Genomic DNA, 22,766 nt, shown 5'->3' on the forward strand with positions numbered 1-22,766 from the left:
TAGGGACAACTGTGATCATTAATGATGCATCGTTGTACCCGGAGTCGACTCGTACTCTTTTGAGCTTAAAGACATCCGCGCTAATGGTTTCCACGTTGAGACCGATGATGACTATGGCCAAGTGTGTATACTCATCATCGAGCAGGATGCAAATGGTAAACATGCTATCAAAAGGCTTCCTCCATTCGACACAGGGCTATCCTACACTAAAATAGTAGCACCGCCTGTGTACACTACCCTCAAGACTATTTAGAAGCTCTGAACTTTTCTGCCTCTGGCACAATAGGTTAGGCCACCCCGGACTTAGGATGATGAGAAATATAATTAACAACTCGCATGGTCATAATGTTAACGTGAAGAAATTCCTGAATCCTGATGATTTCGTATGCTCCGCATGCGCCATGGGGAAGTTAGTCATTAGGCCATCGCCCCTCAAGGTCAGGGATGAAATCCCCGCGTTCTTGGAACGTATCCAAGGGGACATATGCGGTCCAATTCAGCCCCTCAAGGGGCCGTTTCGGTACTTTATGGTGCTCATTGATGCTTCCTCTAAATGGTCCAATGTTTGCCTACAGTCAACACGGAACCATGCCTTTGCAAAGTTGATCTCTTAGATCATACAAATGAGGAATAATTTCCCTAAATTATCGTATAAAGTCTATTCGAATGGACAACGCCGGAGAATTTACTTCAAAGGCGTTCGATGATTATTGCATGGCAATGGGAATCAAAGTTGAGCACTCAATACCGCATGTTCATACACAAAATGGACTTGCGGAGGCATTGATTAAAAGAATTAAATTCATTGCCCGACCGCTCCTTCAGGGTTGTAATTTACCAACTACATGTTGGGGCCACGCAGTGTTACACGCGGCCCATCTCATCAACTTTAGACCGTCGGCCTACAACATCCACTCTCCTGTTCAGCTTGCGCAAGGGTCGGCACCGAAAATTTCCCACCTTTGTAGGTTCGGTTGCCAGGTATATGTACCAATACCACCACCCCAGTGATCAGCAATGGGCCCGCTCCGTAAGTCGGGGATATACGTTGGTTATGAGATTGTGTCCATAATCAGGTATTTGGACACCATGACAGGTGACTGTCACACGGCTCGTTTTGCTGATTGCATTTTTGATGAGGATTTTTTTTCCGACTTTAGGGGGAGAGAATCAACCCCTTGATGCTAAATGTCGAGAAATCACGTGGAAAGCCACGGGAATCCATGCTCATGACCCGCGCACTGCTGAGACTGAGAGAGAACTCCAAAAGATAATAGATTTGCAGTCCTTAGCAAATCAACTGCCTGAACACTTTAGTGACTCAAAGACAGTGACAAAGTCGCATGTGCATGTGTGCAATGCACCGGAAAGGGTTGAAATACCGAAATAAAATGATGGTATACCCGCTCCCGTCCATAGGCCTAAAGGACGAGAAATTCGGCTTCTCAAATCCCAAGTACTCAGGGACGCCTGACGAAAAAGGATAAGAGAGATTTATCACAGCCTGTCACCAAAGTGCCCCAAAGTGAAATGGGGAGCTAGTTTGAGACCTGGCACAAGTACGAAAAATTCAGTGCACGAAATTCCGGACTTAAACTTTCCCATAGAGGAAACACCCAGCGAAGATGTGTGCGCACACATCGGCGCGGGAAAGCTAAAGGACCTTGCTCCCAGAATGGGAAATTTGGTAGAGCAAGGGTCTGCGCCAGATGCGCCCCATGACAAAATGGCCATAAATTATATTAATACGGGAGAGTCCATGAATCGAGCAACGGTGATTGCCGACATTAACTTTGCTAAGAAAATTGCCTCAATCATAAATCTTGACCCCGAGCCTAACATGCTCGCTGAAAAGGTCAGATCGGAAAGATTGGCATGAGGCAATTACTGCCGAATTATTATCTCTCAACAAAAAGAAGGTGTTTGGACCGGTTTTTCTAACTCCTCCCCACACACGCCCTGTTGGCCATGAGTGGGTTATTGGTCAAAAGAGAGATGAAAATAATAAGGTAGTATGGTACAAAGCAAAGCTCATCGCTCAAGGGTTCACTCAACGACAAGGTGTCGATTTTGAGGAGACTCATTTCCCAGTCATGGATGAAATTACCTTTAGATAATTGATCTCAATGGCAGTAAATATGGACTTGAAAATGAAACTAATGGATGTTGTCACTGCTTACCTGTATGGTAACTTGGATTCGAACATATACATGAAGGTTCCTGAAGGTATCCCTGTTCCGAACCATAATAGCGCAAACAGGAGTCTATACAGTGTTCAACTTCAAAAGGCATTGTACGGACTCAGACAGCCTGGTAGAATGTGGTATAATCACCTAAGCGATTTCCTTCATCAGAAGGGCTACACGAGCAATAAAGATTGCCCATGTGTTTCCATACGGCGATCCCAAGATGGATTCTGTATAATCTCGGTGTACGGGGACGATTTAAACATAATCGGTACGCCTGAGGATATTGAGGATGCGAGTTCCTACCTGATGTCGGAATTCGAGATGAAGGATTTGGGTAAAACCAAGTTCTGTCTAGGTCTGCAACTTGAACATTCCCCTGATGGGATTCTAGTGCACCAGTCGGCCTACACCCAGAAGGTGTTGGAAAGATTTGGATTTGATAAGGCATATCCTTCTAAGACCCCGATGGTCAGGAGATCTTTACAACAAGACAAGGACCCGTTCAGGCCTAAGCAAGAGGGGGAGGAAATTCTGGACCGGAGTTTCCTCACCTGAGTGCAGTTGGAGCACTCATGTACCTTGCAAATTGTACACGGCTGGACATTGTGTTGGCCGTCAATTTGTTTGCTAGGTACAGTTCTGAGCCTACCAAGAGACATTGGAAAGGCGTCAAGGACATCTTCCGTTACCTGTATGGGACCAAAGATCTTGGCATGTTTTAGAAGGAATCAAGACCTATCTCTTATAGGCTATGCTGATGTTGGGTGTCTGTTGGACCCACATACTTCTAAGTCATAGACTGGATATGTTTTCCTTTGTGGTGTGGAACCGTGTTTTCCTGGAAATCTTCCAACACGAGTCTTGTATTGACTTCCATGAACCACTCGGAAATCATAGCACTATGCGAAGCATCACGAGAGTGTGTATGGCTTCAGCGGATGATCGGCCACATTCAGCAGACATGTGGGCTGAGCACCGTACAAACCCCTACCATTATCTTTGGAGATAATACTGATTGTGTTGCACACATTCAGATGGTTATGTGAAGAGTAATCCCACAAAGAATATTAATCCTAAGTTCTTCTATGCACATGAGATGCAGAAGATGAACGAGGTGAGAATCTTGCATGCTAAGTCCGGTGCCAATCTTGCTGATTTGTTCATTAGATCATTACCGACGCCATCTTTCGAGAGATGTGTGCATATAATCAGTATGATGAGACTTAGGGAGATGCAAGGTTCAGGGGGGAGAAACTTTACAAAGTCATCGTTAAAATCTCGGTCCCGATGATCGAGTACTCAACTTGATGGTTGAGTGGATTGTACTTTTTTTCCCTTGAGTGAGTTTTCCTAATGTTTCTCACACGAGGTTTTTGACGAGGCAATTCATGCAACATAACAACGTATACTATGTGCTCTTTCTCCATATTTTTTCCCACTGGGTTTTTCGGAGTTTTGAGACATGGATATACGGATAACTGCCCAAGGGGGAGTGTTGGGAAACTTGGGCCTTAGATGGAACAAGTCATTGGCCCATTATAGACCAAGTCCCTTCACTTAACGTTAAAATGGGCACTTATCCCTCCACTCCTAGATATATAAAGAGGAGAGCATCCTGTGTATGTACAGTTGATGATGATTAATAAAGAAAGACTCCCCCTCTACATCTCTGTGTCCATTTACTTTCTGTACCTGTGTGTGATCGACTACGACGCTCGCTCCCGCTCTGCAACCTTGGACCGGACTCGTCGGCAGGAGTTGCGGAACAGGCAGGACTACAGGAAGAAGCATCGTGCTAGCACGACAACAACGTAACTTGTGACACGGCCCATCTCGGAGGCCGTGGATATCGTATCAAAAGCACGAAGACACGACCAGGTTGTCGGAAATCCCTATTCGCCGCATTATGCGGCAAAGTGTCGACCTGCCGCACACCATCGATCGTTCGCGGGCCAGCCCATGATGGATGCTTCCTACAGAGAAAATCCCCAAAAAACGAAGAATGCCAAGAATCGAACCTCCGACCTCCCACTCGTGGAGGTGGGTTGCTAGCCACTGCAGCTTAACAACGCTAGTGTTATAGCGTGCAAGAGGGCGTCTATTATCTGTTTCTTTTTTTCGCGTTTTTTCGTTTTTGTTTTTCTGTTTCTTTCTTTTTTTATATAAAAATCGCAATTTAAAAAAAGTTCAGTATATTCAATACTTTGTTCGGTTTTTAAAAAGATGTTCGAATTTTTTTGTTCAGGTTTCAAAAAACATTTCATTCTTTTCAAAAAATGTACAAAATTTTGTTTGTGTTTCCAAAATTTGTTCGGAGTTTCAAATTTTGTTCGTGGTTTTCAAAAAATGTTCGCGTTTCCAAATTTGTTCATTTTTTTCAATTTTTTTGGATTTCACATTTGTTCCCATTTTTTAAAAATTGTTCGTGTTTCTTAAAAATTTGCTCGCGTTTCCAAAAAATTGTTCGCAGATTCAATAAATGGTCAGCTTTTCAACTTTTTGTTCAGAAATTTTCAAAAAAATGTTCCTGTTTTTAAAATTGTTCGCGTATTCAAAAAAATTGTTTGGAGTTTCAAAATTTGTTCGCTTTGTTTGACAAATGTTCAAACTTTGAAACATTACTTACCTTAAAATTGTTCATAATTTCCAATATTTGTTCGAATAAAATCAAAAAGTGTTGAGTTCTGGCACTGTTGTTATTCTTAGATACTGGCGCTGTAAATCGGACAATTGGAAACTTGGAATCATTAGCACGCACGGAAACTGAATAAAGCAGTGCATAGCTTTTTCAATTTTTTTGTTCACATATTCAGAAAATGTTCCTGTCTCCGTTTTTCTTCTTCAGGAATTCAAGAAATGTTGATACTTTTTTCAAAATATGCATTAAAAAACGTTCACCCCAGTAACTAATTCAGATTCGCTACAATAGCTAATTTGCTACAGTACTGGTTCCAGTTCGCTACAGGATACCGTTTCTGTTTTACATTTATGGTTAGTTCTTTAAGCTATCCACTGCTTTATTTGACAACAGCACTGGTTAGTTGGAGTGGCTACTAGTGCGTGCTAGTACGCAGCTGGTCTCAGGTTCGATTCCTGGGTCACGCGCGTTTCATTCTGACTCGGCTGGGTTGTCGGCCACGGCCACATAGTCACTTGCATAGATCGCGCCGTCGAGACGGGGTGATGCACCAGTATGATCAAGAACTTTTCCTTCTCTTGACGATGAGGCGCGCGGACAAGACTATGGGCAGAACGAGATGGTATTTGGCCAGTATATGTACTATGACATGTGCATGTAAAGACGGCTAAATGGCCTGCCGTACACGTCAAAGACCATATAATATATGAGGCCAATTAAACCTACGCTGAGGTCACATTCATAGGCAAGTCCTAGGACTTTTTCTAGCTCCTGGTCCCTAAAAAGTCCCTCCTGTTATTAAATGACCATATTGCCCCTAGTATATAGAAGAATAACAATCAAACAACACCATGGGGAGGGGCATTGTTGGAAAAGTCCCAAAAAGACTCTCCTTGAGAGTCTTCTTCACTTAGTCCCAAATGCCTAGTTTAGTCCCTAAAAAGTCCCTCCCGTTTGGTAAAAAAGTCTCTAAGAGGGACTTTTTCTAGTCCCTACACAAAAAGTCCCTGGAAACAAACACCCCCATAGTAGCTTAGCTAGGTTCATATGTAATAATCCTGGCCATTATAATTTATCACATTCCACCTGGCGGTGGAGACTAAATAGGTTGTGATAAATCAAGCATAGACCTGAATAATTATCCAAACTATGAGTGCAATGTCAGCAATGGAGATAGAATTCATCTGACAAAAGTTTGGGTAGCACTGCATGTGCTATGGTCATAAGCGACGTCAGCAAAATACCAGGGTTGAGCTTCATGATTTTCCTTTTTTTTTGCATGGATGCTTGCCCTTTGTTGCGCCCATAGATTGAAATAGAAAAGCCACACCTTCATTAACCGGATGTGACGAGAATTTAATTTAAGTATGATCGCACTTAGTTTATGAAACTTTCTCATTATTTTTAGTACATTTTGTGTTTTTTAATATTTCTACAGGGTATCTAAAATATTGGTTTGACAATATCATTTTTGAATGGTGACATGGTCATTTTGTGTGGAGGAAAGTTCACAACAAAATCAGGAGAGCAAAAATTGGCCAGATGATGCGATTTTGCAGTGCATGTGAAGCCAAATCCACTCGAGCATATAGTAAATTATATCCAAGCCAAAACAGATTAGATGTTGGAAAATTGGCAAAAAAGTGTGTAGTCAAAATTATATTTCAAGCTTAGGGGTTTTAATGTAGTGATTTATGGAGGTGGCATTGAACAAATAAAAGTAAGTTATACAGGAGGGTAAATAGAGCCTCTATTCCATGATGCATACTAATGAGATGATGTTAAAGGAGGATAATCAGAGGAGTTGTGTCTCTCTATGCGCACGTGTGTGTGTGTGTGTGTGTGTGTGTGTGTGTGTGTGTGTGTGTGTGTGTGTGTGTGTGTGTGTGTGATTTAACTCATAAAGATAAAAATTACTACACACAACACTATACATGGAGTGGCTACTTACTTTTGCATCGTGATTGAACTCAGAGAAAATACATGTTTCTCAAGGAAACACCAACAACAAAGTCTTATTTTTTGTGGGAAAACAACAACAAAGTCTTTAGTCCCAAACAAGTTGGGATAGGCTAGAGGTGAAACCCACAAGATCTCACGACCTACTCATGGCTCTGGCACATGGATAGCAAGCTTCCACACACCCCTGTCCATGGCTAGGAAAGAATAAAAAAAAGTTATCAGTACAATTTCCCTAATGAAAAAACACATATATTCTTAGGTAATGTACCGACAAAGGCATCACCAATGCATAACATAAGTATATCATTCATGACTATATGTTTGAACCGAAGATATACCTTTTCACAAATACATATTTAAATTTAACCATTGTATATTATGCGTTATCAGTGAGAAAAACATTCATTAGCTTCAACACAACTTACGCATGAACTAAATTAGCTCAATCCATACTTTTAAAAATTATGATAGTATGAAATTTTTATTTTAAAATCTAAAATACATTTAAATGACAAAATATAGGTTCTCACATATGAAATTATGAATTAGAAAAACCAAGGGCACAAATGCATGCGCACAAGTAAATACATTCTCGGACCATATTTGTGAATTGAAAATGTTTTTTTCATAGATACATATTTAAATTTAATGGTTCTATATTATTCGTTATTAGTTAGAAAAATAATGAGTTTTGACACACCTTAAAAATGAACTAAATGAGCTCAATCAATAATTTGAAAACTTATATGACAAAACATAGCTTCTAGCATGTGAAATTGTAAATTGAAAAAATCTAGCCGCGCAAATGCGCGGGTGACCCCGGTAGTTTTATCTGACCGGAGCACGTCTACCAAACTGTAGAATGATAGAGCCGCCAGAGCAGTACCAGCGACATGCCCCCGCCTTGTTCTCCGTCAAATAAATAAAAGGAAGGCAAAAGTCGACGGCAATCCAGAGTAGAGCGACACTACACCAGCGACCCCGCCCCCTCTGAGTTGCGCCGCCGTTTCCCCGCCCGTTCCTCCCGGCGCCGCCCCTCACCCCGCGCTCCGCCTCCGCGGCCTCCTCCGCCGCGCCTTCTCCGTCTGCGAGCGGCAGCGCCCGATCGACGAATCTCGCGATGGCTGGCGGCGGCGGGTTCCTCGACCTGGAGCGGCACTTCGCCTTCTACGGCGCGTACCACAGCAACCCGGTCAACGTCTTCATCCACGCGCTCTTCGTCTGGCCCATCTTCCTCACCGCCCTCCTGCTCCTCCACCTCGCCGCCCCGTTCCCGCGCGCCGCCGCGGTCTTCACCGCCGTCTACGGGGCCTTCTACGTCTCCCTCGACCGCCGCTCCGGCGCGCTCGCCGCCCTGCTCTGCCTCCTCTGCTGGGCCGCCAGCTCCGCCCTCGCCGCCCGACTCGGCTTCTCTGTCGGATGGAAGGTTTTACATCACACACGCCACACTTGGCTTCTTCCTTTGTTTGACTTTGTCTTCAGTATTCATCCTTCTCTGATCTGGTGTAGTGGTGATAGGCTATGAGATTTGAGAAGAAAATAACTGATTTACAGTTGGATTGATCAGGCTATGTGCGCTGAATTTCTGTGGTGGGGAAAGGGATTTTTAGAGTTTGTGGTCATCTTCGTTCAACAGCATCAGAGATGATTAAACTGAAAAGGGATATGGAGTAATCAAAGCTTGAGACTATTTTATTGACTGCAAATGTCTACATACCACAATTCACTCTGAAATGCATTGTAGTGTACAAAAATTAGATAGCAAGTAGTAAAATTTGTTGTTGCCTGTGGTTAAATGAAATTCCTGGTAGAAGATGAGACTGTTGGTTGTTTGACAGTTGATTTTATCTTATAGTGTAGCAGAGAAGTTATGTTCTGGAACAAAACATGGAATTGTTCTGAGGGGAGCTCATATGTAAAATTTCATCTATCTGTCGTAGAAACTGCAGCATGGATTGTACTGATCTGATCATTATTCGTGGTTGATGCACAGCTCTTTACGTTGAGCTACCTGTAACTCGCAATAAACCACACTACACTAGATGTTTGCTTGCTCCTGCTACTCCTAATTACTGCACTTTTAAAGGTCATTACACATGATTTTGATCAGTTAATATCCAGCATGTACTTTCATGATTGTGATGGCAAGAAGGCGTCAGCTGTCATAGCATTTTTGTTGCAACATGGTGTTTGGAGGGGCTTATCTGATTCTGCCACACTTCCGAAATTCACACTTTTTTTATCTGGTCTCAGTGGGTCTAGGTTTCTGAGGCTAAAAGATTCAAAAGCTAGACTGCAGGCACCTACTTGGGGATTCAATGCCTTTTTCGTCACCCCTGAAATTTTGATTATGTCGATGTTTGCTTTTAGGATGGACGATGCTGCATAGTTCGCCGTGTTGAAGATGCTTACATGGGGATTCAATCCCTTTTTCTTAACTCCTGAAATTTTGATTATGTCGACGTTTGCTTTAGGATGAACGATGATGCATAGTTTGCGCTGAAGATGCTTTGTGGCTATAGAAAAGAAGATTACAAAACATAAATCGATCAAGCATAAACTCTTTGTTTTTTCGCAGGTGGTATTGATAGCTCAGCTGTTCTGTTGGACTATGCAATTCATTGGCCATGGAGTTTTTGAGGCAAGTCTCTATCATATCACGCTATCAATATTAGGTTAAGCACTAGCTATGGAAAATTCTTGCCCAAGGAGTACTAATACTTGACACTTACTCTGATTGTAGAAGCGGGCACCTGCTCTAATTGACAATCTTGTCCAGGCTTTGATGATGGCCCCATATTTCGTGCTTCTAGAGGTAAGCATTCGGAAGCATCATCACTCTGATGATCGACAAGAGATTGATTGCCTTACAAGTCATGACAATCTTGCCGTTTGCTTCAGATTCTCCACAAGTTTGCTGCGTACGAACCATATCCTGGCTTCCATGCCAATGTGCAGAAGCTGATTGACGCCAAACGCAAGGAGTGGGCGGACAAGAAAGCAAAGAAGATGTCCTGAGCTGTGCCCAAGAACCCCTGATGCCTGATGCTACGTCTGCTGTGTAACAGCGAAGATGAGAATGATCTGCCCTGTTTGTCGTCTCTATGTTACTGAAGATAAACTGAACTGTAGACTGATATCATCCTGAGATGTGATACGCTTGTTGTATGACATTGGTACGTATAAGATGAGATACGCCATGTTTGGTGTTGTGTTCGTGTTAGTGGAGATTTTTTATATAATGAACAGTAAAGTAATAATATATTTTTAATGAAGATTCTGGTGCTGTGCCTGTGGTAAATTTGACCGACGGCCTGGAACGAGGTTTATGTGTACCGTGGAGGCCCAAACACTGCCAATGTGAGATATGCAGGCTGTCTGCTTGTCATCCGTGTGTTTGTTGTGTCGATCTTGGTTTTCCGCTAATTAATTGTGCAATTCTGTTCTCCTTGATTAATGAATGAGACAAATCATTTACCTTTGATTCCAAATATAGAAGCCTCCAAAGTTGAAATGCAGGCGATCAAAGAGCCCCGGAATGAGAGAGAGGGAGTGTTGCTTGTTCCGCGAAGAAAACTAAATAGATGGACGCGGTTTTGGCATATGCTCCTTGGTGAACAGCAATAAAAAAATGCATATTAAAAATTCTGAATTTATTTGTAGATGTTCATGTTAGTGTAACAAACGTGCTTGCCAATTTTCATGCGAAACGGGTATTAGTGCTTCGTCGGTGAAAAATATTAAGTGCATAATTTGAAAGTAACATCTATCTTTCGACTTTTTTTCTGCCACAGGTCAACATGCTTAAGCCCCCCCCCCCCCCCCCCCCCCCAAAAAAATAAATTGCAAACATTTGTGTGTGAACAAATCTATTTAAAAAAAAAACATTTGACCTTGGCAAAATACATTTTTTAGCACGCAAGAGCATATACTTCCTAGCCAAAAGCAATATCTGGACAGAGGGAGTGTTGCTTGTTCCGCGAAGAAAATGCTTCCTCGGAGGCGGGCGCCGTAGCCCGTGACGTCTGTCTGTCCACCGGCTCCATCATCACATCGTTTTCTTTGCGGTGCGTACATACACGAGTCATGGCGATGACTTGCAAGCGAGAGAAGAGAGGAGCCCATGCCTGATGGACCTTTTCGGACGACCGTGCAAGTGCAATTGCAATGCATGCGTAGCCGAGCCAACCATGGAAGAAAGAAAGGGACCGTGCCTGCCGTGCATGGTTTGGTTGACACTTCCATGGATGGACGGATTGATGGATTTGGTCTTGGAGAAGCATGCAAGCAACCAATCCACACAATCCACATGTGCTAAACCAGGTCACGCGTGCGCTGATTACTAGTCAATCATCGTCCAGGTACAACAAATGATGGTGTTTTTTCAGGGTCTACAGCAATGATGTTAGAGCATCTTCAACGTCGTGTCTCCGTGGACACGGATACGGCCATCCAATCCAATCATGTCCATGAAACGTCTGGTAACATTTCAAACGAAAATTTAACAAACCAGACGAAATTTATGAGAATCGGACACAATTTTTTTCATTACTACATTCTTTTTACAAAGCGCAAAAGTATACCTAGCCTAATCTATGTTGGGTGTCTGTCTCCCATGTCCTACGCTCCTCACTGGATGTGGGCACGTTTGTGTCCCACGTACTACTCTTCGTTGTCGTCCGCTGACTGGTGAAGGTGAGATCATCAGATATTGCATGTAAACGTGCTCGACATACCCACATAAGGTGTCTATTTTTTCGTTCGTGGCTCGCCATATACATATGTAGTTCCTACTAGTAGCATTCCCTGGATCAACCATGTGCACATCAATGTATCTGTCAAATTTATCAAAAATATTAACTTGCAACGATTTATCCTAAAACAGAGCCACCACCTAGCCCATGCTCGCCTACTCCATAGAATCCTCTCGTACCTAGTCTGCCTTTCAACCTTTCAACACAAACTGAACCTTGCCTAGTTTCACAAAGACAAGCTTGGGGTGTTGGCTTGAGTGAGCACCAACAACGACTCGCGAATTGTTTCCGCACTCCCTGTTCCAAACTAGGTGATTTATTGGGCATAGCGACACTCCACGTCGAAGGCCGCCAATGTTGCCAAGTCCATGGTTATTGCTTCATTCGCCTTCTGCATTTTGATATCCTGTGAGGTAGTGTCATCACCATTCTCGGTCTTCTTGTTTCAGTTCTCAGTATCAACTAAGTCAATAGTCTCTCCATCTGTTAACATAACAAGTCCCCTTGACATATTCACACCATCTTGATTCTCAAAATTCAAGCATCTCTTGGTGGAGCCCGAAGAAGGAAGCACGCCACCTTGGTTTTTTTGCAGGGCTGGACTCCGTACTCTTGAGATCCTCATCATCCAGATTGTATTCCCTTGGCATGTACTCCCTCCGTTCCTAAATATAAGTCTTTTTAGACATTTCAAATGAATTACAACATACGGATGTATGTAGACATATTTTAGAGTGTAGATTCACTCATTTTGCTCCGTATGTGGTCACTTGTTGGAATCTCTAAAAAGACTTATATTTGGGAACGGAGGGAGTAGGTACCAAGGTCACCAACATCTGTGCCCCTGCCGCGATTCGCATGGCTTCCTCTATTGCCGTTGCCGCTCGGAAAGTACTCTTCCCGTGACTCTCACACACGCGCGCCTGATACATGAATACCTTTGTAATTTGTATCATCCTGTTCAGGCCAACCATCATAGATTCATAGTTAGCCAACAAACACCGGGCAGTTGCGGAATAACCACGGACCATCTCGCATCACACGCTTCCAGTCAGCCAAGCAATTTAGTTGCACCAAGAATTAATTATCTTTGGTTGCCCTAAATTCCACCTATACCACACCATGATTGTTTGCATGCTTGATCGTACACAGGAATACACAAAGAATTCTCTCCATGAGGTTGGAAACACACGAATCCTAAGAAAAAAAATCCTATGAATCAAAAGAGCACATGTGCGAAATAATCTAAAGATTAGATCCAAATTTCCTTTAGAATTTTTTTCTCGAGACTATTAGAAATCGAATTTTCAATCAAAGAGGCCTGCTTACCTACCACTAACGGCCCATCTTCACTAAAGGCTCTTATAAGATTGTTACCGCAGCCCAGAAACTCGAAGGTTAAAATGGCCAGCAAAGCCCATCCGCAGCCGTCTTCCCGCCAGGCGGGACCCAGCTGTCATCAGCCACCTCGCCCCTTCCCCGCCAAATTTGGGCTCCGCACCCCCGCGAACCCCTCGCCGCCGCTCGCGCGCCTCCGGTACTAAGGGCACGCGCGCAATGGCGCGTCCGCCCGTGCTGCAGCTCCCCGTCGCCCCCCTCTCGCCCACCCTCCCCTTCGCTCGCGATGGGGTCCGCGGCGTCGACCGACAGGGCCGAGCGGCGGAGGCGGGACCGGGCGCCGGGGCACAGCGGGGCCCCCGATCCCCCGGCGGCGCCTCCGCAGGATCCTTCGGTTCCTGCCTCGGCATCGGAGGCGGATGTGAGCAGAAACGGGTGTAAGGTGGCGCCAGAGCCCAACGACGGGGAAGAGACGGCGCCGCTGCCGGGATCCCCCAGCTTCCGGATCTACTGCCAGAAGGCGGCCCAAGTCGACGCTCTGGTGGCCGAGGCCGACGATGAAAACGCGGACGGCGACCACGGCGACGAATTCGCCAGTGCTACTACGGGTAATTTGTTCCCCTTCCCCGTCTCCTGTCACTGTTGCTTGCTTGCTCTGCATCACACAAGTCTCATTCAGGCGCATTGCGCTGACACTTTGAATCGTCCATATTCCTTGCAGACACGATCATGAAGAACGATCCTCCACAATGCTCCGGCGAGGTAGGCATCACAGCAAACTCAGCATTTGCAAATGCACCAATGGCTTACTCTGCTACTCTGAATCCCGCTGATACGCAACGCAGTTGCCCAAATGTAAGGAGGGGTGGCTGAAGGTCAGAGGCCAGACGGCCGTCGGCGCGCTGTACAGCTTTATCGCCTGTCACAGCAAGAGAAATTCAGCTCCTCCTCCTCATCCTCCTGCTGCAAAAACTCCCCGCCGTCCCGGTGCCGCTCCACCAGCTGCTGTTGCTGCAGAGCCCTATCTCTGACCAGACAATGCTTGCGTTCTTCACAGTTTATGTGTCAGCATGTAAAATGTGGATGATTCAGTCACCTCCGATGACGCTTTGCGGCGTTAATTTTCTGTACTTAATCTTGGTTGTTGTTTGTGAGCTAACCCTGCATATGAGCAACTGGTCTCGCGGAGCGCCAGTATGCGAGTGCTCCTTTTGTTCATTAGAGAAGGATTACTGGTTAGTGTTGCAGAAAAATGGATAAGCATACTGGTTTGGAAACTGTTCATGCAAGCCTTCTCTTCTGAGAATCTTTATCTGTTCTTGAATGCTAGAGGGTCGGAAGCAAGCATTTCCCAAGATTAAGACCATTTCCAGTTATCTGCATTGTCCATTTTTCACCTTTTCCTCTAATTTGCATATATTGTGAGAAGTCACCTACACAGTTTGCATATATGGCCTGAATCCGTTTCACTGGTGAAATCTCATATGTACATAGAATCGTTGTTCACAACTCTACTTTATTATGCTCTCTAACTATACAAGTATAGCCTATCTATCGTGTATTAAGATGAACAGCTACTGTGACCAGGGGATGTAAGAAAAGGAGAAGAAAAAAAAGATTAGAAAAGAGGGGCATAATTAGCTTGTCATTTGACTAAACCTACTGGAATTTTTCCTTTGGCTCTGAGCTGATCCCTATTCTTTCTTCTCACCTCCATCGGATGGCCAAGCGAGTAGGGCCGGAATGCACCTATGAGAACCGTGGAAGGCGCCATTGTGAGGCTTGGCTTCGCTTTGTGCATTCCCTTCTTCGGGCTGTTCAGATAAGATTTCACGTGACCAAATAGTAGGCTCGGCATTTTCTTTAGTTCCACAACCGATGATGAGAAGAACTCGTTGGTTGTTACATCGGCCGAGGAATCTATGCTATGACCAATTGATGCATCCAGATGCGGCGGAGGAAATCTCTCGAGTTTGGTTGTGCTTGTACTTGTCACCAGTCTTGGTATCTAGAGAACAATAAATACATTTGCCTTTTAGTCATAGATTTATCATATGTCTAAATAGACCTTTGATAAAAAGCGTCAATTGAAGAAGACACAAGAAGTACAATTAAACGTGATTTTTTAGTGGTATTTCGGTATCATACAGTTCACATTTCACAGTTGAGACAAAATTCTTGCAGAAGGAAAAGAAGGGGAACATACCTTTGGGTTTCCATGTGGCCTATTATTGACGTCTGGAGTAAATACTCTTCTACGACCATGATTTTGTGAGATGGGCTTTCTGGTTGTTGTCTGACGTTCTACTGAGCCATTCGCCCTCAATTTTCTGAAAGATATATTATAATGGATGTTGAAGCTTCTTGTGACACAATAGAATAGCAGAAATAAGTTTGAAAGAGTTGAGCAGGACCTTTTGTGCTTCTCGTACTTCAGTTTTATATCCATTTCTTTACACGGCGGAAACCGGGGAAGGCTTGATGGTTCACAGGCATGTGGTTCTGTCCTGAAGAACTGAATTCACAGCAAACTGTAAGCACTTGTGAGGAGAAGACTACTATTAGTTGGCTTCTTATTTGAAACTACTCCCTCCGTTCCTAAATACTTGTCTTTCTAGGCATTTCAACAAATGACTACATACGGAATAAAATGAGTGAATTTATACTCTAAAATATGTCTACATACATCCGTATGTGATAGTCATTTGAAATGCCTAGAAAGACAAGTATTTAGGAACGGAGGGAGTATATATCTAACATATTATATCAATGCCAAGTCAGTTTAGTCCATGTATCGTGATCAATCGTAAACTATCTTATTGCATAGTGGCTACTCTGTTTTTATTTCTAGCTTTCGGTTGAATTTAGCAGTGTTTCCAGTTGAGACTGACTTTCTACTGGTTCAAAGTAGATGCCTTGAAAGTGACAGTAGTATTAACCTCACTGTTTAGAGCATCAGTCGCGGTGCCTCTCATATCTGGGTCAATAGATAGGAGAGTCTCTAGAAGTGATAGGGTAGATGGTTCCAGGTCCTTAAATTTCTGAGCCATACACCGCTCATATGGCTTGAATGTATGATGTGGTAACTTCAGTTTATCCCAGTAATCGTCTGCTGGAGTACCACATAGCTTGAAAACCTTGTGAAGTTGTTCCACCTGATGAGCACAAGTTAGTCTCCAAATGTGCAATTTTCCGCAAATAACTATGTGAATCTCGTATCGTATGGACAAACCTCTGTTCGTCCAGGGAATATAGGCTCGCCGAGAAGGAGTTCCGCCAACACGCAACCCACACTCCAAAGATCAACACCAACGCTGTAGTGAGTGGTGCCTAACATTAGTTCAGGCGGACGATACCAAAGTGTGATCACTTGGCTAGTCATGGGCCGCGGGTTATCAGGATCAAAATGAGTGGCCAGTCCGAAGTCGGCTATCTTAAGAATCCCGTCCTCGCTGACAAGCAGGTTCGAACTCTTGATGTCGCGGTGAAGAACGCCCTTGTTGTGGCAGTGCTCGATTCCCGACAGTAGCTGTTTCATGTAGCACTTCACCTGCAAACAGACAGTTACACTTCATGAGAAAAGAAACACAATTCAATGATATCATAAGTGTGTCCATGAAAAAAGATGGTCCTTATTGGGGCCTTGCTTTTGGGAAAAGAAAGGCATTTTCACGCTTTTGACAATTCTAAATGAAATGATTTAGTTGCAGCCAATGTTGACAGTTGAAACATCTGATGGGAATTCTTGCAAGCAATGTGTGAACAGAAAACATTGGAGTGTCTGTCTTTGTCAATTGGACTGGAGCCCGTGTTCAAAGTTCAAACCTAATAAAAATACTCCACTTCGGTAGTCCAACAGATTTCCAGGTCCACATCATCACGGTGTTTCTGAGCGACTGATTTGTTTGCATCTTTACAAAAAGCCAAAGGAAAAAATTCCTTGCAGACGATCTGTCAATGATTCTTCTTCTGTTCGAGAAGAGAAATTTGGTTCCATTCGGAGAGTATCACATTTTAGTTCCGACTGAGTATACTTCGAAATTACTGTATCCTACTTAATCAGCTATGTGTACTAGAATCTAGACTAGATTTCTGCAGAGACTATTATTATTTTGGACTTATTTTTAATACTTTTCATACAACCATTCTTCTATTTAGAAAAAAACACATATTTGTACACATACATCCATTTGCAGTGGTCCAAGATATGTTCAATTTTGTCTTGAAAACATCTGCATGATCCATCTTTTTTCTTTTGACAGCTCCTATATTTGACTATCAAGAGACTACAGGAATATGTCAACTCGCCACATCATCAATTAGAATTCAAGCATGTCATTTAACCAGGCAAGCAAGAAGTTCCATTCCTCAGATAACCTAATCCCTTCTAGAAACCATGAAAAATCAATCTCTTCGAAATGGCGCCAAAAGGTTTAGTTCAATCATTGCATATGTACCAGATCGTTTTTACTTAAAAGTGCAATAGTCCATTAAGCTTAATAAAGAACAGGTTTTATGCCAATGTAAATGGAGATCATCATCTCACGTTGTTATGGCGCTGCTAGAGGAGGGCGCGAGAGGGCCGGCCGGGGGCCTTTTTGCCCACGGCCGGGCAAGAGGGAAGGGATTTCCTTCTTAATTCTTGCTTGATTAGATTGATACATCTTCTCTCTTTATATAAAGAGGTTTACTTGACTCTCAAGCAAGGCTTACTTGACCCCTAAGCAAGCGACCCTTATATCTAATTAACCCTAAGATTAACGGGCTATACCGCCAGCCCAGGCCATTAGGCCCATTACATACTCTAACACACGTACATTATGAACAAGCAGTTTTTCGCGAACAAGAGTTAACAAGCTGGTTCAGGTGATATATCCTGCTCGACTGTAAAAAAGCTACATCTATTTTTCAGGAACATATCGAATTCTCGAAGGCGCATTTCAATTCATGGCCAAACGTATTCAAGAAGGTGAGTGACACTGTTTCAGTGATGAAGGTGAGCAGTATGCTCGGTTACCTGGGGCAAGGTGAACCGTGTGCCAGAGGCCGTGGCGGCGGAGACGAGCCCGGTGAGGTCATGGTCCATGTACTCGAAGACGAGGTAGAGGGATGGCGCGGTGGCGAGGCGTGACGTGACGAGTCCATGGAGTCGGACGACATTGTCGTGCTCACCAAGGCGGCGGAGCAGGGCGATCTCCCGCGCCATGAAGCGCGCGCTCTCGGCCTCGCCCACGCCATCCACCCGCACCTTCTTGAGCGCCACCACCGCCCCGGTCTCCACCTCGATGGCCTTGTACACGTTGCTGTACGTCCCCGACCCAATCTGCACACACACAAAAGAAACAAAAAATTCAGAACCAATACATACAGATTAGTAATAAACACAACACAATAGAACTCTACGGAGTGCGAGCAGCCGGGTTGACTTTGTTCGCCGATATTTTTTCCCGTTCGGAGTTGCTACGAATTCTTGTGATGCCGACAGTAGAGAAAAAGTATCAAAGGGAAAGCGAGGCTGCTGGTTTCTTAAATCAGAACAGAGCTCGGGATTTGTTCGTGTCTGCGTTAGTTTAACGGCCCAGCTCTTGGAATTTGGGGTTTGTTTATGTGTTGAACTACGGAGAGGGCATCATCAATGATCACTTTTTTTTTTGTCCTCTCACTCTTGTTCCTTACTTCTCTGCAGCTCCGCAAAAGAGGTTGGTTTTTCCTTTGAAAGCACTCCTTGTCAACAAGAACTCAGACGGCAAGCTATCTGATTTTACTAGTTCAAGAACGCGGGACAGCCACGGGAGAACGAAATCGCGAGCCAAAATCGAAGCAAAACCACCCAAAAAGCTTCCCCCCAACCACTCGCTGCTGCAGCCTCGGCGTTTCCGAGAGAGAAAAGGCCAAGCTTTTCCGGCAACCACCACCAAAGACGGCCGGACGAGTTACCTAGCTAGGCAGCGGCAGGGAACAGAGGGAGGATCAGGGAGAGTAGTGCTCCTCACTCACCTTCTCGAGCTTCTGGAAGGCGTCGGCGGAGCGGGGCGCCCAGCCCTGGAGCGCGTCGCCGGCGGCGGAGGAGAGCCAGAGCGGCCACCCGGAGGCGTCCTTCTTCACCGCCGCGATGTGCACCGGCGCCGGCGCGCTGAGCTGCGCCTCGGCATCGGCCTCCCCGGCCTTCGCGGCCACGGCGGCGGGGAAGAAGAGGGAGGAGCCCGGCGCGTCCGCGAGCTTACCGAGGAGGCATCCCATGGCCGTCCTGCGTCATGTGGCGGCGGGAGCAGGGCGGTTGGTCGCGAGCAGAGGCAGAGGAGGAGACGACGGGAGGGAGCGGGAATCGTCTCGTCTGTCGACGAGGAGGGCGGGAGGGAAGGGAAGGATGGAAATGGGCGACCGGTCTACGACTACACGCTGCGGCGGGTCTTTTGTGACGACCGTTCGGCAGTTTGGACCTTGGACTTTTTGACCCCGTTTTGTTCATACTCTACTTTTGTACTCCCTCCGTAAACTAATATAAGAGTGTTTAGATTACTACTTTAATGATCTAAACGCTCTTATATTAGTTTACAGAGGGAGTAATTTTGTAGTACTACTAGAGTTGGAGTATTATTTACCATGGAGAATATTACATGTAAAGACAATGCATTCTGGGTTGTATTTAAGATTCTAGAAGGCAAGTACTCCCTCTGTTTACGGAGGGAGTACAAATACAAAACTAAAATGACTCGTGCCTAGTTGGGTACATGTCACTCCTACTTGTTGTTACAGGATGCCCCCAAATGCTATAGCAGATCTTTTGGTTGCTGCTTGTAACTCTCCTATTTGAGTAATAAAGTTCTTATATATTGTACAATTTTGTTGTTGTTAACGCTTATGCATTTTGGATATATTTGGATTTGAGCCAACACTTGCCCAACCAAATATTTCGCGTTGATTGTGTGGTGTGTGTCCATTTGGAATGGGAGCCAAAAAAAAAATTGGCTTCCCTAGGCTCGATCCACGGTGGCGGTTCAGTTTTACACCAATTCCTCGGCGAGAAGCTGGCGACCAAAACGTCAGCCAATTAATTGTCGTGACGGGTGGAGGCCAAATCTAAACAGCCCTTCTAACTTTGCATAATATTACAATGCCTAAATCTTATAAAATAATTACCTGGCAACCATACATAATCTTCGTGGAGATCATTCACTCTTAAAATGACAACCACGGTGACATAATGTGGCAACTAATGGGGACCAAAGAAACTACTGTCAAAATGTATCAATATAAGATCTTGTTTTGAAGCCCTGTCGAGGCAAATTCATCGGTGAAGATGGATCACAAATCGTATTTATGCTTTGTGAGATAAATCATTTAAAAAATGATTTGAAAATTAATGTGTTGACATCAGCATGATATGTGAGGTTCCTCCATGCATGCATGTGCTCTTTATATAGGCAAGATCTCATTGGCATTCCACAACATCGGAGTGCATGCATCCACACCTATGCAATGTAGATTTTACGATATTTGAAATTCTCGTTAATCTATCCCCCGGTCCATATGGATGAAAGCATGCACATAAATGCACCAGGAATAACCACAAGGGCAACCGCCACCTCCGGGTGACCACACAAACGATCGCAACCACCGGTGCCAGGCTTCTAGTGCTACTTGTATGCACCACCGTGACCGGGTATCCACTCTCGACCTCTTTCTCATTGTCCCATACCAGCGAACGCACACCATCAAGCATTCTAGCCACCATGCAAGCGGTGAGGCCGTCGGTGAGGGAGGAGGCTGTGGAGCAGCTGCATGCGCAGGCCATGGGGGAGTCGGAGGCACAGGAGGTCAGGGAGGTGGTGAAGGCGGTGGAGGAGGACGCGCCTGAGGAGAAGGAGGTGGCGGTGGTGGGAGAGCAGAAGGCCGCCCATGTTGAGGTGGAAGCCGATGAGATGGAGGTGGAGGCGGATATCGAGGCTGAGGCTGGGGTGTCAGCCAAGAAGAATCGGATCCAGGTGTCCACCAACAAGAAGCCGCTTTACTTCTACGTTAACCTCGCCAAGGTATGCCTTATCCAAATCAATTGATTTGGAACAAAACTAGGATAGTTCTTTTATACTTCCATACAAAAAAGAGTAAGTTTTTATGGAACCTCGTCACGGGGCAGAGAGCTCCCACAATTGCATTATGAAGAGGAGAGTTGATCTTATTAGTGAGAGAAATTGGATTCAAAACCCCCACACATATCCTTTATGTAAGAAAAACCGAGCAAAAACCAAATACAAACACGAAATACAAAAAAACACTCGATCTTGGGGCTAGGATTAAGACGAACACACACATACTCCCAACATCACGGAACATCATGTGAGCCAGACACAAGAGCACCAAGGCCCAAAACCACCAGAGGCAACTCATGAGCAACCTTGTTTGATTCACATTACCAACGGGTCGTGTTGCAGTCACATGCTTATATTTTCGTAGTTTAGAAAATGGCCAATCAATGACCTTGCATACAATGGACAATATAATGAAATTGGTTAATATCATGCAACGGAATAATAGAATTAAGAATAGTAGAATGAAACTAATGATATCAATGAACACAAAACCTTGGTATCTTCCATTTTTTCTTTTACAATACATGGACAATAGGCCAAGGATATATTTTGCCAGTTTACTTATTGGCATTGAAATTTCATGATTAATATTCTAAAGGGGCTGAATTAGCATGCTATTTCTCTCATTCGTAAAATTGTTGGTTGCAGAGGTACATGCAGAACTATGATGAGGTTGAACTCTCTGCTTTGGGGATGGGTAACGAATGCTTACTCACCTTGCCTTTTACTGCTTGATGTTTTCGTTAATCACTTCATTGTTGGCTATGTATTTATGAGCCAATTTTTGTTCCAGCCATTGGCACTGTTGTGACTGTATCAGAGATCCTAAAGAACAACGGCTTGGCCACAGAAAAGAGTAAGCCACATAATTGTGTTATATGGTCTAAATAATCAAACTTATCCACATATAATAATTGTAAATTACACTTAAATTTGTCAATGGTTTTGTTCCTCTCCCCCTCCAGAGATCCTGACATCAACAATTGGCACCAAAGATGAGTCAAAGGGGCGACTTGTCCGTAAAGCCAAGGCAAGATGCCTTGACTTTACATGTCTCATGACTAGTGAAACTTCATTTGTGACATGAGTCCATGCATGAAACCTTCATTATCTATTGTTGTCATTTGTTTCAGATTGAGATCCTGCTGTGTAAATCAGAGAACTTCAATAGCATCATGTCCAACAAAAAATCACACAAGTCTGTTGACGATGAGATGAAGGTCTGATAATTGTTGAGAAGAGGTAGATACCACTATGCTTGGGATGGTGAGAGGCAGCACAGACGTTGATTCAGTAGTAATTAGGGTACCTTAGTCCTAGTTAAGGAGGGATGGATCATATCTTTGCGATGCATTCAAGCGAGATGTGTCTCGTCTCCTCTTAATTGTTGCTCTAGTGTTCCAGCTCAAATCTGCAAAATTGCAACTCCTTAAAACTAGTTGCATCTATATGAGATGATGATGAAATGTACTTAGAATTCCTGCCGTAGGCTGGAGATAGTATTCCTAAGAGCACCTTACTTTTCAGTGTGTTGTACCTTTTATTCATGTAACGAAGCATTTCGACATGCAAATCGGTACTATGATCAATGGTTGTAATGTTTTCAAAGTTGTACTTGCAAATGATGGTTTGATGGTTTTTCCTTACTTATCTGACCTAGAAAAAAATGTTCCTCCAGTCCAAAAGCTTTTTTGATTTATTTGTTTTTATCATCCACCATGCGTTAATATTTTTAATGGATTGTACTACGTGCGACGCCACACCATGGTCTTACATTGCAGTGCACACTCTGTAT

At 44.1% G+C, this 22,766-nt stretch overlaps 4 protein-coding genes across 4 annotated transcripts; 3 read left to right on the forward strand and 1 right to left on the reverse strand.

Moving 5' to 3' along the window:
• The first annotated feature begins 7,684 nt into the window (after positions 1-7,684).
• On the forward strand, positions 7,685-10,064 carry LOC109769982 (2-hydroxy-palmitic acid dioxygenase MPO1). The gene is made up of 4 exons (XM_020328689.4): positions 7,685-8,215; positions 9,368-9,430; positions 9,533-9,604; positions 9,691-10,064. Exons 1-4 carry the CDS (start codon positions 7,910-7,912, stop codon positions 9,805-9,807), a joined length of 558 nt encoding a protein of 185 aa, XP_020184278.1. The 5' UTR covers positions 7,685-7,909; the 3' UTR covers positions 9,808-10,064.
• Positions 10,065-12,992: 2,928 nt separating this feature from the next.
• Positions 12,993-14,163, forward strand: LOC109745306 (uncharacterized). The gene is made up of 3 exons (XM_040404677.2): positions 12,993-13,489; positions 13,603-13,643; positions 13,727-14,163. Exons 1-3 carry the CDS (start codon positions 13,168-13,170, stop codon positions 13,910-13,912), a joined length of 549 nt encoding a protein of 182 aa, XP_040260611.1. The 5' UTR covers positions 12,993-13,167; the 3' UTR covers positions 13,913-14,163.
• Positions 14,164-14,330: 167 nt separating this feature from the next.
• Positions 14,331-19,267, reverse strand: LOC109745305 (probable serine/threonine-protein kinase At1g54610). The gene is made up of 7 exons (XM_020304428.4): positions 18,879-19,267; positions 17,899-18,204; positions 16,114-16,431; positions 15,821-16,036; positions 15,296-15,396; positions 15,088-15,211; positions 14,331-14,889 (listed from the first exon to the last, which is right to left on the reverse strand). Exons 1-7 carry the CDS (start codon positions 19,119-19,121, stop codon positions 14,527-14,529), a joined length of 1,671 nt encoding a protein of 556 aa, XP_020160017.1. The 5' UTR covers positions 19,122-19,267; the 3' UTR covers positions 14,331-14,526.
• A 1,172-nt stretch (positions 19,268-20,439) lies between these two features.
• On the forward strand, positions 20,440-22,561 carry LOC109769995 (uncharacterized protein At2g34160-like). Its single transcript, XM_020328699.4, has 5 exons — positions 20,440-20,914; positions 21,620-21,668; positions 21,765-21,827; positions 21,937-22,001; positions 22,105-22,561. Exons 1-5 carry the CDS (start codon positions 20,615-20,617, stop codon positions 22,195-22,197), a joined length of 570 nt encoding a protein of 189 aa, XP_020184288.1. The 5' UTR covers positions 20,440-20,614; the 3' UTR covers positions 22,198-22,561.
• Positions 22,562-22,766: the final 205 nt, after the last annotated feature.

The sequence above is a fragment of the Aegilops tauschii genome, chromosome 3 (assembly GCF_002575655.3).
Source record: "Aegilops tauschii subsp. strangulata cultivar AL8/78 chromosome 3, Aet v6.0, whole genome shotgun sequence".
Classification (NCBI taxonomy): domain Eukaryota; kingdom Viridiplantae; phylum Streptophyta; class Magnoliopsida; order Poales; family Poaceae; genus Aegilops; species Aegilops tauschii.